This window comes from Carcharhinus amblyrhynchos, chromosome 2 (genome assembly GCF_965287045.1).
Source record: "Carcharhinus amblyrhynchos chromosome 2, sCarAmb.v2.hapA, whole genome shotgun sequence".
Lineage (NCBI taxonomy): Eukaryota > Metazoa > Chordata > Chondrichthyes > Carcharhiniformes > Carcharhinidae > Carcharhinus > Carcharhinus amblyrhynchos.
The window spans coordinates 60,617,948-60,636,243 of record NC_137325.1 but is presented as its reverse complement, the minus strand read 5'-3'; the positions used below and the strand labels follow the sequence as shown (position 1 = coordinate 60,636,243).

The 18,296-nt window shown below is 42.8% G+C and overlaps 1 protein-coding gene across 6 annotated transcripts in view; it reads right to left on the bottom strand.

Moving 5' to 3' along the window:
- The window catches only part of LOC145354872 (thyroid hormone receptor beta), a 194,740-nt gene that overhangs the window by 13,391 nt on the left and 163,053 nt on the right, over nt 1-18,296 (bottom strand). For all 6 annotated transcript variants that reach the window (XM_080206443.1, XM_080206453.1, XM_080206482.1 and 3 more), the window contains 2 exons: nt 15,434-15,580; nt 4,996-5,254 (listed from right to left, as the gene is read on the bottom strand). In XM_080206443.1, the coding sequence (XP_080062569.1) occupies nt 4,996-5,254; nt 15,434-15,580 (406 nt within the window). The remainder of the gene's footprint in view (nt 1-4,995; nt 5,255-15,433; nt 15,581-18,296) is intronic.

The following is an 18,296-nucleotide window of genomic DNA, read 5'->3' as shown; positions in this document are numbered from 1 at the left end:
AGGACAAGCTCTTACATAACAGAAGGTAGCAGCAGGGAACTGATGGGGGACAAGTGCCACCTGCTTCTCCTGAGACCCCTGGAGGTAATGGTTCTGTGAATTATTGGGCTGGCTGTCATTGAGGTCATTACAATCAGCGTCATGGAGATCATCCGGGCTGATGCCATTTTGCTGCCTCTTGCACCTTCTTCAATTCCATTTCACCCTTATCCCCAAGTTCTGGATGGTGACCATGGACTCCTCGCTTTGCATCCAATCCACCTTCTCACATCAACCATCCACGTCTGCATTTTTTGCTTTCAGATAGATGAAAACTGCTATCTGGCCAGCTAGTGCAGCATGACTATAAAGAGCATGAGTAAGAGCAGATATATGAGAAAGAAGCACCATCACTTGATCTGACATGTGCCACCAATTCACAGACTGACACAGTGCAAACTTTGAGATCAGGACAGATTTGGGGTCTGCATGTAGTGCGTCACTGGGTGCGAGTGTGCTCTTGCCAGGCTAGGGGGAAAGGATAACATGTGTACCAGCTCCTGAGAGAGTGAGGTGGCAGACAGATTCAGTAGCAGTGGACTCAAATGAGGATTTTGATGTGTGGCATACAAGGAAATGCTGATAGGTACAGAGTCACCGAGTACACTGAAAAAACCAACTTGTTGTCACTAACCAGGGATATAAGCAGACCAGTTTGGCACAGGGCCTCATGCAGAGCTCGGAGGCCATCATTTGCATTGGGGAATTAATGGTTAACTCCATAGCCACACTTGTAGAGACCCAGCTGTAACAATGTTTGGTGACCCTGTCTCAGCATCCATTACAGCACAGGCTGCTGCGATGGAGGCTCAGAATGAGGTCATGTGATCCATTCTTGCTGCCAGGCAAACCCAGCAGGTTCAGACTGCTTCATCTTGGCTTTAACTCCCAATACGCAAAGAGTTTGCAGACTCTCACAGGAGTCCAGCAATCTGTGCTGTTTTATCATTACATTGCGACCATCACAGTTATTCCATCTTCCTTCTATTGTTTCATAAGATCTTACATTGGATCCATCTTTGTGTCTGCTTAGGAATCAAAGGCATACAACCCCTGAAGGGATTTAGGACCAGAACTTAGGATGACCTTGCCTGTTAGCTTCCTCCTAATATCTCTTTTCTTGGCTTGATCTATTTTCTCCCCCAATACTTTTGTGAAGAATCTCAGACCGTGAAGTTTGGTATTGTAGCACTATTATGGGTGTCATTTTGTGTGCCAGAATGGGGGTTAGGAGCAAGTGGCTGAAGTAAGCAGCTTGTGACGTCAGTCAGTATGTAATGCAATTTTAATTCTAACTTGATGATCCAGGTGTTAACGTCTCTTAAGCACGGACATCTGAACATAACCCTCAAAGGGATTACCATTACTTTCAGGTTAGGTATTGATTTCTATTGGTTCCTATTAAGTTTCTAGATGTGGTTGCAAGACTACCTACTGTGCCTACCGCAGTCCAACGCCACCAACTCCACATCATTTCTAGATGTGTTGAAAGTTTTTTACTGTTACGTTTATAGTTTGTGAAGTCAACAGGAAGTGGTGTTAACATGGTGAACATCTTGGTTCTCACTTCAACGCATCTACTCAGAGCACTTGCTCCCAACCACGAGTGCTGTGATTCCCATTTACTCTTGGCCTGCAGCATGACAGGAAGACGCAGGATAGGACAAGCTGCCAGCAGACAGAGAAGGAGGGGAGAATGGCCACCTTATTAACCTAGTTTCTATGGGAAGCAGCTCCCTTATCCCATCCTCACTGAGAAATAGTGTGGACAATGTTTTACAAAAGGAGGTGCTCACTAAAATCTGCTGTCTCTTGTAAGCAGACCTCACAGCAGGGCAAAAGTACGTAGCCAGTAACTGTGACCAAGGCCAAGAGATTCTTTGCATTGGAATCCTTCCAGACTGGTGACATCTCTGAGTCTGCAGCCCATTGCTGCATAAAGGTATTGACTGACAATCTGGATGTGAAGAGAAGGAAGTACAATACATTCCTCCTGAACAGAGAGAAGAGGAGAAATCGTGTATGTGGCTTTCTGGGATATTGGACTTCTTTATGGATGCCACTGTTTGCACACATATGACTTTGCCAGACCAGCATCTAAATGCTGAAATGTATCATAATTAGTGTCTGACCTTGCCAGCTATCCTGGAAACAGTCCTGGTACCTTGATGCATGAGCCATCAAAAGGCTATTTTCTTAAAACTAAAGCAAATATATGGTCAAGGCCTGTACAAGAGTTTGCAGAGTGCTGCCTAGCATTGACTGAAGAAAAAAAGTAAAATTAGGATGAAAAGGAAAGCCAATCTTGCAAGTCCTTGAGAAATGCTGTTTGAATTTTACATCTCGAGCTCAGTGTGATTCAGTGGTATTGGCCTGGAACATAAGAACATAAGAAATAGGAGCAGAAGTAGGCCATCTAGCCCTTTGAGCCTGCCCCGCCATTCAATAAGATCATGGCTGATCTGTCGTGGCTCAGTTCCACATTCCCGCCCTCTTCCCATAACCCTTAATCCCCTCTCTTATCAAAAACCCATCAACCCGCGTCTTAAAAATATTTAGCGAGGTAGCCTCCACCACTTCAACAGGCAGAGAATTCCAGAGATTCACCACCCTTTGAGTGAAGAAGTTCCACCTCAACTCCGTTCTAAACCGCCCCCCCTTTATCTTGAGGCTGTGCCCCCTAGTCCTACTATCCTTTCTGAGCGGGAAGAGTCTCTCCACCTCTATCCTATCCATCCCATTCATCATCTTATACGTCTCAATGAGATCTCCCCTCATTCTTCTAAACTCTAACGAGTACAAGCCTAGTTTATTCAGCCCCTCCTCATAGCTCAACCCCCTCAACTCCGGTATCAGCCTAGTAAACCTCCTCTGCACTCCCTCCAAGGCCAAAATATCCTTGCGTAAGTACGGCGCCCAAAACTGCATACAGTACTCCAGCTGCGGCCTCACCAATGCCCTATACAGCCCAGCAAGACCTCCCTACTTTTATATTCAATCCCCCTCGCTATGAAGGCCAGCATCCCATTCGCCTTCCTGACCACCTGCTGCACTTGCAAGCTGGGTTTTTGCGACTCATGCACAAGGACCCCAAGGTCCCTCTGCACCGTCAACAGAACTCCAGTATGTGAATGCTCCAAGGCTAGATACGTGGCTAGGATCATGGTCCCATCACTGTACATGGTGCAAGTCTCATTTAATTGCAAGTATAACGATGATCAGAGGTAGAATTTTCATCTTTGTTGTTACTTTGTTTTGTGAGATTTGCTGGCACAAACATAATGGCTGAATAGCTTCCTTGTGTGATTTCTTTGCATTTTTATGATTCTATGAATTGTCAAGCGTTTGAGATTCTATTTCAGATTTGAAATACAGGCTTTCTGTATATTCAATCTGCTGAAAAGGGAGACATGTTGCGAAGCTTCTCGTTGAGCTCATAATGAAGTTCATTTAACTTGCAAGAAGCAACACACATTCATATGCAGGACAGGTTTGTTTTTAAACAAACAAAACAAATATGTTCACTTTTTGTGCCTTTCTGAATTACCCAGGAACTTGGGCAGCCAGTGATTTCCCTGCTGCCTTCTTCATGGTCATACTTTGACTAGACTTAACCTGCCAACCAATCAGCACCCATTTACCCTGTAGTATAAGTTGTCATTGTTTGAAATTTGGCATTTTTGTGTTTGTCCTGATGAGTGCAAGATGAAAGCTTCTGCAACATGTCACTCTTTTCAGCCAGACTTGTTCAATTTCTGGCATTTTCTCATCTTTTTTCTTCATTAACTAGTTGCAAGTTTTACTCCTTTAATGTGTTTGGCACTTAAAAAGAAACTGTTTGTGGGATGTGAACATTGCTGACAAGACCAGCATTTGTTTCCTATCCCTAAGTGCCTTTGAGAAGGTAGTTGTGAGCTACATTTGTGAACATAAATATGGTGTAGGTGCACCCAAAGTACTTTGAGTGGCTTATTGGGTTATTTCAGGGAGCAGTAAAGAGCCAAACACATTGTAGTGTGTAGGCCAAACCAGTAAGGATAGCAAACTTCCTTCTTGAAGAACAATAGTTTTGAAAGGCAATAGTAGAAAGACAATAGTTTTATGATCATTAATAAGACAAACATTTTATTCCAGGTTTATTCACCAATTTAAATTCTCACAGATGTGGTAGTGGAATTTAAACTCATGTCTCAGAGTATTAGTCTTAGCTACTAGTCCAGTAACATATCACAATGCTACTGACATTACTGTCATTACAGCTTAACTGGGTTGCATCTTTCCATCCTGCTTTTCATTTAAGCAACTGACAGGCCATTTACCAATTAACTGAATCTTCATTCTATTCTTGAAAAATTTGTTTTTCCCCTTTGCCCATTGTCTTTTTTTATTAGTTGGCTATTTTTCATTTCTGTAAGGACACTGCTGAAAAAGGCAACTTGCATTTTCCTCCCACTAGAGTCTAACATTTTCCATTTTTGCATAAACCTGAATTTCTCAGTCTACGATATTAAAAAAAGATTTCTTGGAACATAATTCTCTATAACACCAGCATCAACCATTGCCATGTCATTGCAAATTACCTGGAAAATGGTACATGTAACATTAGACCAGGGTGATTAAGAATGTCATCCAACACTGATGGTCAGATCACTGACAGTAGCAGCTGGACAGCTTTATGACATTAAACTCTGAAATGTTAGATGATAAATCCATGCTGAGCAGGTAATCTGGGCATCTTTTATTTCATTCTATCCCCTGCACCAGGTGAGTGGATTTGCTCTACTACTTAATTCATTTACGAATAAACTAAGCCAAAAATAAAACCTCCTCCATTAAGCATTTGGTGTCTGCCTGAGGGACACATATAGAGTTTGAGTTACCGCAAAGAACACAAAAAAAAAGCAATTCATTTGCAGCAAAATGTTTTATAAAACACTGTAGAAAAGGTCATTGTACCTGAAGACATCAAAAGCACAGCCTGGAGCAGAGCCACTTCACTATCATCCAAGTTGAACGCAGACAAAGATATTCCCAGATCAAAGATTGCATCAGATACAACACCAAGGCCTCCATTTTTTAACTGTTCTCTTTTGACAGCTATCTCACCATTCAGAGTTAAAGTCTCACTCTCAGGGTCATAGCGAACCGCTGCCCTAAGGGACATGATTTCCATACAGCAGCCTTTCAGAAGAATTATCTGGTCTTCACATGGCAGCTAGAAAATAAAGGAGGAATCAGTCAATCAAACATTATTTGTACTCAAACACTGGTAGCTGTCATTTGTTTATGTTCTAATTTTTCTTGCGAGCATGATTTTGTTGCAGGCTGAGTATTTAAGCTAATTCAGCCTTTGACCATGTTTAACTGGCTACTCTGCAGAGTTTATTCTGGCACCGTGGACAGCATGGCCCCAGCCATGGCCCACAGATTTAACTTTGCACCGTTTGAATGCAAACTTAATCTGTTTGTATGTAGCTGTAGCAAATGGTTCAAATTCCCTCAAAGTGGGTCTTTTAGCCAATTATGATAGGTAGCAACACCAAAGTAACTGCAGTTTAATCACCAAACTGCTCAAACATATCTGTATCTTTGTAGCTCGCCTGTTTGCTATTATCCTGTTTCAAATTAAGAGATGGCTCAGATTTGAGCCAAAGAGGGACACAGAGTTGTCTGTCTCTGGTTTGCGTGTCTAAAGTCATCAGCAGACAAACGTATGAAATTTTATGTCTTAAACTCTATACCTAAGGTTTCTGGTTGACCCATAAACTAACAACTGTGACTACACTGTGAAAGAACTTCACTAACTGTGAAGTACTCTGGGGGATCTGAGGACCTTTATAAAAGCACATTCTTCTTTTAAACCATTATAATCACTTTACTGATAATATTGTAGATGTTTTGCTCCTCTTTCCAACTCTCTTCCTGAAGGCATTGCTATCATTTCATACGTGCTCACCAGCACCTCGCACAAATGCGCAAGCTTCTTGTACGAGGTGACACAATGGCTGAAATCTTCCAGGTCCATCTGGAGTTGGAAGGGTGTCGAGCGGGGGAAACTTAATTTGTGGGAAGCCAAAAAGCAATTTCCCGACAGTGGGATGAACTTTTGCAATCAAGTTCTCGGACTTCAAAAGATGGGTCAAGCTTCCTGATGAATAGTGTTGGGAAGCCCTTTTGCATGTATTTGCATGCTCAAGAAAAGGCCAGCTCACCTGATATATGTGTCCCCTCCAAATTAAGTTATCTCCCAGTGTGAAGTTATGACATTCATAATTATGGATTATAATGTCATATAAGAGGCATGCATCTGGAAAGGTAGACTTCCTCCTGGATTTTGGAGTGAGTAGCTAGCGGTTGCTGTGACCTTCTTAGGGACTCTTGTAAATGTCAGTCTGATAACTAAGGTACCAATAAGCCAAGCTGCATGGAGCTCAGCCAGTGGAGGCAAGGCCAGTGGGGTGCGGAGGCTGGACAGGGGAGGCAGGCTAAGTGAGGAACAATGCAACAGTGACTAGACAGGGTAGGCAGACTCAGGGAGGAAAGGAAGCCAGACTATCTGGGACTTATTTAGAAATCATACATGCCTTGGTCCCGCTGTGGGGTGGTGGAAGATCCCTTTAGTCCATGAGCTTCATGGAAAGATGGGTAAAGGTTGTAGTTGGTGAGTTCAAGCATTTAGTTCTAAGGGTTTGAATGAGGGTATGGGAGGCTGAGCATGGGAGGCTGAGGGCACAGTGATAGTCAGGGGAGAGCAAGCAGAGAGCAAGTGCTAGGCTCATAGATGGGTAGTGGATGGTCTTATGGGAGTGAGAGTCTTGGAAATTCAGAATACAGCTGGTGTTGAGAATAGGAGGGGTCAGGAGGGTCATGGGCACATTAATAATGATGGAACAGGGGGACATCAGGAATCACCACAAAAATTACAACTGGGTCCCCCCAGGTAACAGGGAGAGGTTGAATGGTTACAGGAGGGTGGGGAATGATAAGGCAATGATTGTGTGGGAGGATGGGGATCTTGATAGTGGGGGGAGGGTAACAGACCTTTGCAAACGTCAGATGTACCATGCTGAAGTTGTGAGCTTTTTTGCAGTTTGTAAAATTCATCCAGCATTAAATATGGGAGGAGTCAATCTTTCACACTTCGGGCTAAAGGGGCACCCTGTTAATTATTCGCCCACTCCATCAAGGTCTGAAACTGTCTGCCATACATTGTGTGATGATTGGTATCTGCTGCTGTCCCAGGGTGGAAAGAAAGGAGGTGGATGTCTCCAAGTGTGGTGGACAACAGCACACAGTCATCATCACCCAGTCAACGCATAGTCATATATGATCTTCTAGGATGTTCGTCAGCTGGCACGGGTGGGGATGCCATATTTAGAAGCAAGTCAGGCAGAGTTTAGCATTGTCTTTGAGGCTCAGAGATGGAGGCTAATCTGCAAAGAATTTACTCACTAGACAGATCACTGCAATTAGTTCCCAGATCCTCTGAGGCCTTGATAATGCAGGCTCCAGGCAATCCCACCTTTCTACTGGTTCAGGTGTAAATGAAGGGAAACCAGTGCAGGTTGGCCCAGGGCCAGGCAGGAAAATGACCTGAGTAGCACGAGGCAGTGCAGGCTGTACATTCGCATAGTTTCACAAATGCAAAAGGTCACACCACCAGCAGGGCTGACATTAAGTAGTGCAATTTAATTCAGCTATCATAAATTAAGATACAAGAGAAACGTATAACACCTGTTACAAAAACAGAGCTGAGGTCTACCAGTTGGAAGAGAATAGAAAATCAAATAGTAAAGGATAACTAATGTCAGCTAATTCTGCCTAAAATCTGTTAGCTAGTGAATTATCAGGGGCTTGTCTGCCCATGGCTATGTTATGGGGTGTAGGTCTGAGTGTGTATCCAGTAGTCCCTACGTTCTCTGCTGGATTTAGGCCTCCAAGGCTGTCTTCATCTTTTCCACGGAGATAGCCACGTATTTGCACTCTGGAGAACGACAGTAGGCAGAATGTGGGTGAACTCCTCCAGTCTTCAGTCAAGTCACTGCACAGTCTCTGGCACCTCAGCCTGATGTTCCTATCTCTGCATCTCCAACATGGCTCATATAGTGTAGTCTAGAGGCTCATTATCTGCATGGGTCTCAGCAGTAGACTGGTCTCCTTCAAACCTTTAAGCATCAGAAATCTCAATTGTCATTTCATCCACTAACTGTGAATCTATGTCTGTGATATTCTCACCAGATTGTGACCTCAAATCTACTCTAGTACATGCAACCAGTGAGATGAATGTCTCTGTGCTGGTGGAGAGTGCAGGTGAATGCAGTAACTGTGCATCCTCTGTGGAATCTGAAGTATCATTCTCAGAGATTGGTTTGGAGCTGGCTCCGTGGGAGGTCTCCATATCTCCCCCTTTTCTTGATACCTGGAATGAAGAGGGAAAAGATTTAATGGAGGCCTGATGATGCATTTAACTGCAGATTTGAGCCATTCTCACTGGATTGCTGGGGAAGTCCTGTCTCGCTGGGGGAGTCCTGTCTATCCTTTGGTCAGGCTCAGTGCCTTCCCTCCCCAATTATTTCTGCACTCCCATCCTCTCATTTGATGAGGACTTGAATATGGAGAATGCAGCCACTGGCCTGGGCCTGGGCCTAGGCCTGGACCCTCCTGTTGTTTTTGTCCTTGTTCTGCAGACAGCCAGAAGGACTGAGTGCCATCCAAATGGCTGCACGAGCAGTCTAGGAACATGCATGCCTCTGCCGGCTTCTGAGACCTCTCCAGTAAATGGACAAACAAGATGTCCTGCAACTGATAGATCAACTGACAGCATGAAGTGTCTGCCACACATTCAATGCACATGGCCTATCTGCTGCCAAATTCTTCCGCTCAAACTCCTGTCTGACTCCCATGTGCAACTGCACACTTACACTGCCTGATGCACTTAAAAATGTCGGTTTGCGGTGAGTAGATCGTGCCACTTACCTTGGCGGAGACCAGCAGATCATTTGTCCTTCTTGTGGGTCTCTTCTGGACTCCATAGGGACTAACCCCCACTGTATTCTCCATCCAGGCTGTCATGATGAGCTGAGAGGGCCTCCTGCTGCCAGCCCTGGGAACAGTACCGCCTGCTCTTACCTTTCCTGAATGGTGTGGGGGAGAACCTGTAGCCAGGCTTCACTGAACCATAGGGCCATTGATTATCTGCTTTGTGACATTCTGCTTTCTGCATTTGGTCTTTACTCTTGAACGACAGCCAGACTGATGCTCCTGGCTTGCAGCGAGTGAATGGCTGTCCAGCTGCTTTTTCAGTATGGCACCCAAACCTTCAACCCCATCAGGTAATGGTAGGGATGGCACCTTCCTGATAAACTACTTTTAAGCTGAATATATCTTGTATTAAGTAAGGTAAAAAAGAGTTTCTGTATGCACCTGGGTGTCCAGATGTCCAGGTGACAGAACGGGTACCTGTTTGGTTTGTAATATAGTACACACATACACATGCACACACACTCGTGAAGTTGAAGAGATGGGTTATAAAAAAGTTAACTGATTTTGGAAAACAAACACAAAGTAGAAAAAAAAACTGGATGGTTGCCCAGCTTCAGCTTCAAGTTACACCAAGACACACAAAAAGAGGGGAGAGTTCAGCCTGTGTCAAGAGAGTGAAGACAAGGAATTTCTGAGAGAAAATATACCACAAGGCTACTGGGAGATAGAGCATAGGGAGTTCCCTGTTGCCTTAACTGCAGAGCAATCACACAGGTTTAGAGTGCAGTTGGGTATCTCCGGGGTGGTGATGGTAGTGCGAGGTGGGAGCAGGGCAGATGATTCTGATTCCACTCAGGATTCTGATTCAACTAAAATTTGCGTTTAGTGCCTGGGTTTACTGAGGATGGAGTTGAAAGGTGCTTCACCTCATTTGTAAAGATAGCTGTGAATTTGAAGTGGCCAAGAAGTGCTTGGATCCTAATGTTACAAAGTGTCCTGACAGGTACAGCTATAAATGTGGACACGAGCCTGTCAGAAGAGCAATCTGCAGACTATGAAGCACTTTAAAAGAGCAATACTCAATGCTTATGAGCTTGACCCTGAAGCTTACCAAATGAAGTTCAGGACCACCAGGAAGAAGCCCAATCAGACATTTGTAGAATTTACTAGAGAAAAAGAAATGATGTGGGATCACAACAATAGGTAAAATTCTGAAATTGCATGATTAGAAAGATCTAGATTATATTTCACAGATTACAAATAATATCAGTCAATACATGTGTTTTATTTAAGTTTATTTATCATTGTCACATGTAGACTTACATTAACACTGCAGTGAAGTTACTGTGAAAATTCCCTAGTTGCCATATTCTGGCGCCTGTTCGGGTACACTGAGGGACAGTTTAGCATGGCCAGTGCACCAAACCTGCATATCTTTGGTCTGTGGGAGGAACACAGTAAAAAGTCTGACAACACCAGGTTGTCAGTCCAGTCCAACGCCGGCATACCCACATCACGCCAGTCCAACGCCGGCATACCCACATCTGTGGGAGGAAACCAGAGCACCTGGAGGAAACCCATGCAGACATGAGGCGAACATGCAAACTCCATACAGACAGTGACCCGAATTGAACCCAGGTTCTTGGCTCTGTGAGGCAGCAGTGCTAACCACTGCACCATCGTACCACCCCAATGGAATTTTGTTATTTTATTTCCATCTGCCTGAGTGTGCTCAAAGTGCTGTTCTTCTATTGGAGAAATACTGTCAGCAGATTGTAGGGCTGCAGCTTAACTCCAACATCTACATGCAGCAAGTTAAAAACAAATATCATTTCAAGCGCTGTTCTTCACAGCAAAAGCAAAAGATTTATTGCCCTAAAGCAGGTCCCAGAACAAAAACATTTGATCAAGCCAGAATAAGGGTTCTTTCCACAGTTCTATTCTTTGGCTCAACGTCATTCCAATGTAAGGGGGGGAAGAAAGCTTGTTACAAATTTATTTTTAATAAAAAAAATTGCAGTAGGTTTAGCTGTTGTTAATAACTGGTTCAGTTAGTGCACAGCCTTCAAACAAATTCTGAATTTTAGTTATCAGGCTCGTTGGGCCGAAGGGCCTGTTTCCTGGGCTGTTTTTCATTCTTTGCTCACATGAAACTCCTTGCTACTTCCAGGGCACTGGCAAATCTCATACTTCTCCTTATGGAAGCAGTGAAGCTTTTTCCTCATTACTACTTCCTGAGTCAACTAGAGACAACATTGAAACAAAGAAAGAGTACTCATTCCTTCCTCCCCCTTAAAATATAAAATTGCTTATGTATCTGCATCGACAGCAATTTGGGACTTGCACGATTGTTCTTCTTGTTTTTAAAGTTGAATTTTTTCAGTGATCCATTTGCCCATCACTGCCTTCCTTCATAACAACGTTATTGCATACAACACCAAACATGCGCCAATTATTTGAGTTCTTAAACTGAAGTTATTAAGCACAATCCACTGAAACCCAAGATTTATCTGATGCAACTCTGAGCTGGGCCTGCAAATGGGCAACCAGCATGCCCATGTTCTCAGCAGGGTACTGCTGGCATTGTAGGATTCTGCTTCTAAGTTTTAGGTAAAAGGTGGGAGTGGAGTTTGAACCTTGAGCTATGCATGTTCTGCCCATTTGTACCAGGCATTGATCAGTAATGAAAAGGCCTTAAAATGCCCTTGCTGATTCTACAAAAATACTGCAGTGCATGCTTCATCCTCTTTGGAAACAACTACTCTTCCCTCACAACCCTGAACCAATTGCAGGTTCAGTGTGGGAGCCTGGCGATTCCTGTCCCTCCTACAGCCATCCAGTATACTGAGAAATCATTTGGTGTCAACAACATTCAAATGAAGCCCATCCAAAATATAATCTGGACATCCTAGTGCTGACTTTGGCGAGATGATGGGGCCCACTCCAATAACTTGGTGTGAACTTTCCACTATTACATGGTGAAGAGCAAAATTAAGCAGATTGAAATATTATCAGGACTTCAATATCTTACAAACATATAAATAATGAACAGGAATAAGCCAGTTGATCCCTGAACTTGCTTTTCCATTTAAGAAGATCATGGTTGATCTGATAGTAATCTGAAATCTGCATCCTGCCTGTCACCGACAACCTATTACTGCTTCACTGACCAAAAATCTATGCATCTCTGCCTTAAAGATATTCAAAGACTCTACTTCCATTGTCTTTTCAGCAAGAAACCCTCAGAGAGTACACTTTGCCTCAGCGCCATTTTAAATGAGCGGCCCCATGTTTTTAAACAGTGATCTTTTAGTTCTAGATTTTCCCATCCTCTCCACATCTTCCCTGTCAAGACCCCTCAGGATCTTACATGGTTCAATCTTGCCCTTCTAAACTCCAGTGTAAAAAGCCTAGCCTGTCCACAATTCCTTAGAAGATGACCACCTATTCCAGGTACTGATCTGGTCAACCTTCTCTGAACTGCTTCCTACACATTTACATCCTTCCTTAAATCAAGTGACCAATACTGTACACACTATTCAAAACACGATCTCAGCAATGTTCTGAGTAATTGAAGCATAACCCTCCTATTTTTGTATTCCATTCCCTTGGCAATAAACAATGACATTTTATTAGCTTTTGTAATTACTTGCTGCACCTACATTTGAGCCTTTTGCAACTCATTCATTAAGACACCCAGATCCCTCTGTATCTCAGAACTCTGCAACTTCACACCACTTAAATAATATGCTTCTCTCTTATTCCTCCTGCGAAAATGGACAATTTTACATTTTCCCACATTATACTCCATTTGCAGGATCTTTACCCAGTCATTTAACCTTTCTTTTCTTTTGTAGTCTCCTTATGCCTTCTGTACAACTTATTTGCCTACCCACCTTTGTGTTGTCAGCAAATTTAGCAACCATCCCTTCATCCAAGTCATTTATAGAAAATGTGAACAGTTGAGATTCCAGCACTGATCCCTGTGGCACAGCATTTATTACATCTTGCCAATCTGAAAAAGACCCATTTATGTCTACTCTCCACTTTCTGTTATCAAGCCAATCTTCTACCGAGGCCAATATGTTGTCTGCGTATCAAGAGCTTTAATTTCATACAATAATCTTTGGTGTAGCACTTCATCTAATGCCTTCTGGAAATATAAGTACACTAACATCCACTGGTTCCCCTTTATCCACAACACATGTTACTTCCCAATAGAACTCCAACAAGTTGCTTAAACATGGCTTCCCTTTTACAAAACCATGTTGATTTGACCTAAGACCTTGAATTTATCCATATGCCCTGCTTTTTAATAATACAGCTCTTAATATTTTCTCTATGACAGAAGTTAAGTTAACCAGCCTGCAGTTTTCTACTTTTTTTCCCACCCTTTTTTAATAATGGAGTTACATTTGTTCTCTTCCAATCTAATGGGACCTTCCTGGAATGTAGTGAGTTTTGGAAAATTAAAACCAACGTATCAACATTCTCACTAGTCACTTCTTTTAAGATCCTAGGACGAAGTTCATTAAACGTGCTTAAAGGGGGAAAGAACGGTTGAGAGATACTTGTCCAAACATTTACTCAGTACCATTTCTCTGGTGATTGTAATTTTCCTGAGTTCCTCCCTCCCTTCCATTTCCTGATTTATAATTGTTTCTGCAATGTTACTTGTTATCTTCTGTAGCGAAGAATAATACAAAATACCTGTTCAGTTCACATTCAAGAGGTTAGTCACATTGAAAAGTCACAAAATAATTGAAAATATTCTTCCTCTTCTTGCTGTTCAAAATGTACCTCCTTGGCTGAGTTTTTAGTCACCTTCTTTGGCTTAAGTGAGAAGTGCCTTGGAATATTTTTCTGTGTTAATGATACTATACAAATACCAGTTGTTTTTGGCATAAATAGCTCAAGTTTAAAGGAAGCATATTACCGACCCGGAAATGATTTCAAATAACTGACATTGGTGCAAGTCAATAGAACTGATAGACAACATCATGTAACATGAGGGCAGCATTATAAGGACACAGTGCAAGTCTGACAGGACCTTTCTTGGTGGGCATACTCACCAATCCGGAAATAATTATGAGCAATATTTAACAAATCAGGGTGGAAAAGTGACTGTCTGGAATTGCCCAGTCTGTGAGGGGTGGATTTTGATATAATTCATTTTTGAATGACCTGGGTTCAGATGGTCAGTGAGTGCCTGTGAATAAACAGATCTTCACTCACTCTGGGCTGCTTTGCAAACAGCTTGAGCTTCAATACACTGGGCCGAAGGGACTCAGCTACTGCAATCGGGCCAAATGAAATTCGACTGTCTGGTACAGAACAGGATGTCTGGTCATTAGGCAGATGGCCAAATGCCGGGTCAAAGGGATAAGGCTTAAGGGGTGCCTTAGAGAAGGAAAACAGGGTTGAGAAGCAGAGAAGATTAGAGAAGGAATTCCAGAGCTTAAGACCTTGGCAGCTGAAGACACAGCTACCAATGACAGAAAGATTAAAATCTAAAGGCCTGAATTAGCAGAGCGCAGGTATCTTAAGGATGAGAGGCTGGAGAAGATTACAGAGATAGAGACGAGGTGAGGCACTGGAGGGTGTGAAGTTTAAAATCATTGCTTAACTAGAATAGATCAACTAGCATTAGGATTCGGGGGAACAGAATTTGGAGCAGGTTAGGATGAGTAGCAGAGTTTTGAATGATGTCAAGATTACAGAGGGCAAAGATTGGTAGTCAACAATGAATGCATTGGGATAATCAAGTCTAGACATAACAAAGGCAAAATAGTTTGAGGCAGCAGAGGCAGTTTGAGGCAGCAGAGGCAGTTTGAGGCAGCAGAGAAGTTGGGCAATCTAAAGGCAGTGGAAATAGATGGTCTTAGTGATAATGCAGACATGACGTAAGTTCACAGTCAGATATAACATTAAGGTTCTAACAGTCTAGTTCAGCCTCAGACAGCTGCTAGGAAGACAGTGACAAGTTGGTGGAATTTGTGGTGTGGACAGAAGACAATTGTTTCAGTTTTCCAACTCTTTGTTGAAGGAAATTTCTGGTTATCCAATCCTGGGATGTTGAACAATTTAATAAGAGTGGTGGGGTCCAGTGATGTGGTGATAAAGTAGAGCTGGGAGTTGGTAATATACATGTGGAAGTTGACATGTTTTGGAGGATGTTACTGAGGGGCAGCATAGCTGAAAAATAGGAGGGGTCACCAATGGCTGCTTGCAGGACAGAACAGATAATGGTGCAGGAACGGTAAGAGAAGTCATTAGAGGTAATTCTCTGCTTACAGTTAGGTGGATAAGAATGGAACTAGGTGAGTGAAACCCACCCAGCTGGACAACAATGGGAAGCTGCGATTCAAATATTCCATTAAAGAAATACAAGAAATAGAAATAAAAATCCTACCTCACAGAACATTGGTAGCTTTTTGGCAAAATCTACGACCCTTGTAATTGCGGGTGTGATAATTTTTGTAAACTCACTGAACGCTTCCAGGTCTACTTTGCTCCCTTCAGATGCATTTACTATTGGCGCTTGCCCGATATCTTCAGGCTAGAGAATGAACAAAATGATACGTGAAATTATTGCTTTGTGAAATTATTTGTGCACTTCCACTCTCAATATCACTATTTTGTTACAACAATAAGTAGTAATACCAGTCATGCATTCAACATGAAGCTTGCCACCCCCTCAATGCACCATCAATCGCTTTTTAAAAAAGTTTTGTCTCTTATTTCTTTCAATGCTATTTTCTGATTTCAAGGATGTTGGTGTTGGAAATTTTGGAAGCCAGGACAATTAGTGAGATTTTGCAAGCCCACGCATTATTGCTAAGCAGAAACGGATAGCCAAGTTCCGCACACATGAGGATGGCCTCAACGGGGATCTTGGGTTCATGTCACACTATCTGTAACACTGACGATTTACCTGGGCTTGCAAAATCTCACTAACTGTCCTGGCTGGAGACAATTCACATCTCTTTAACCTGTGCTTAACCCTCTCTCCACTCACATTGTCTATATCTTAAAAACTTGATTATTTATAAAGACTCACATTCCAACCATTATTTTGTAAATTGAGTTTGTCTCTTTATATGCCCTGTTTGTGAAAAGAATTCCCACTCACCTGATGAAGGAGCAACGCTCTGAAAGCTTGTGGCTTATGCTACCAAATAAACCTGTTGAACTTTAACTTGGTGTTGTGAGACTTCTTATTGAACTGACAGGGGCCAGGGAGAAGGGATGGAAGAGATTGTGCCACTGATCTGAAAGGATGGCAGTAAAGGGGAATAAGAGAGGATAATGAGACATTTGAGTGATTCTTGAGGAAACTTGGTGGCTCGCTCACCTGTTGAATATAGAGAAACCCAAATATCACCTAAAAAAAGCAATTCTGTAGTATGATTTCAAGCATTCATATACAAGGTCAAATGGTGCTGTGATAAAGATAGGTCTGCCAAGACATTAAGAGGGCAGTCTTCTGCAAAAATTCTAAGCGTAGAACATGCATGAAAATGGGAGAGGATCACGCCCATTTTTTGGGCACTCTCCCAGGCACAATTGTTCGGCCCTTAGCACAAAAGAGGCAAAATGTAATACTTGCCAGTAGGGGGAGTGGGCAGAGCCTATTCATGATGCTGAGCTTCAGGTGTACTATTGCACAAGTGCCCCGAGCTCCCATTCCCAGCCCTCCCACCCTCCCGGACATTGCTGCCTCCCCACAGCCGATCACCCCTTTCCCAGACACGAGGCTAATTTCGCAGGTAGAATGGGGCCAGTAATATTGCGAAAGTGGGTGTAAGTTCAACTTCTTTGTCTCTTGTCTGATCTTACCAGCTGCCACTTTGATCAACTGGCGTGACCAGCCAGTAAGATTGCCTCTTTCAATTTTCAAATGTGATCCAGAAGAATCTTATCCAGCGGTTAGTTCACTGGAGAAATTCAGAATGCATGAACAATATTTGCATGTGATCAGTTGATCATATATACCTGCAGATTCTGTTTTTTAAACTCTTTTAATGGATGTGGATATTGCTGGGTGGCTGGTTGGGTCAGCACTTATTGTCCATCCCTAATTGCCCTTGCGAGGGCACTTAAGAGACAACAACATTGCTGTGGGTCTGGAGTCACATGTAGGCCAGGCCAGCAGATTTCCTTCTCGAAACGACATTAGAGAGCCAGATGGGTTTGTACGACAATTGACACTGGTTTCATGGTCATCAGACTTTCTTCTCTTCCGGGTTTTTGTTCAATTCAAATTTCACCATCTGCTGTGGCGGGATTTGAACCAGGGTCCCCAGAGATTACTCTGAGCGTCTGGATTACTAGTCCAGTGACAATACCACAACACCATTTCTTCCCCTAAGAGCATCGGTTGGCAAGTACAGTAAGTCCACATTTTAAAATGCTTCATTCAGTGCTGCTTCTTAATGTCACGGACATAATGAGGCTGACAAGCACGCTTAGTCTCAGGATTTCTGCTTTAATGTCGTTCGCACCAAGGCCAACATAATTAGTGTGATACCATTTTAGAGTATCCTCTCCTGCTGCTGGATTCTCCACTGCTTCCCAACCCTCTAACTAGCCGCTTTTCTCCCCAACACTCCTGTTGGCAGTTCTTCGCAATCCCTCACTTTCTTCCTCCTTCACACAGCCCCTTTCCTGAGCCCTCAGTTACAGCAAGGATTTGAGGAAGGGAAGCAGGAGAAGTGGTAAGCAGGAGGGTCAAACACCTAGAGCAGTGGTGAGTGGGAGGGAGAAGGAGAGGGAAGTGTCTCGTGGGAGAAGCTAGGGAGCAGGAGCCAACTGAAAGAGTTAGCGTATTTCTTTCACAATTTTAAAATTTTAAAAGTTATTTCATTTATGAACACAGAAATTTGTGAATGTTCAGCATTTCAACTAAGCACATAATGTTTCAATTTTTTTTCTCTGATAAGAAACATCCTACAGAACCTAACAAGAGCTCTTAAATTGGTTGTAATGGGAAAACCTGATTTGTTTCCACAATTCAACCACAATGTTAAGTGAGGAATTACTGAATAGGTGCAAAAAGTAGTTTGATAATTAATCAGATAATGGAAGGAAAGGCTGATTAATCATTCCATAGGACATCCTAACAATGTGTTATAATTCTCACTAAGTTTCTATGTAAAATGTTACCCGGTGTCATCTCTTTCTTGATATTAACAAGCCATCATTTCTGTGTTTTCCTGCTGTATTGGACAAAAACTTGCAGAACTCATCTTCCCCTAACACTCAGGGTTCTGACT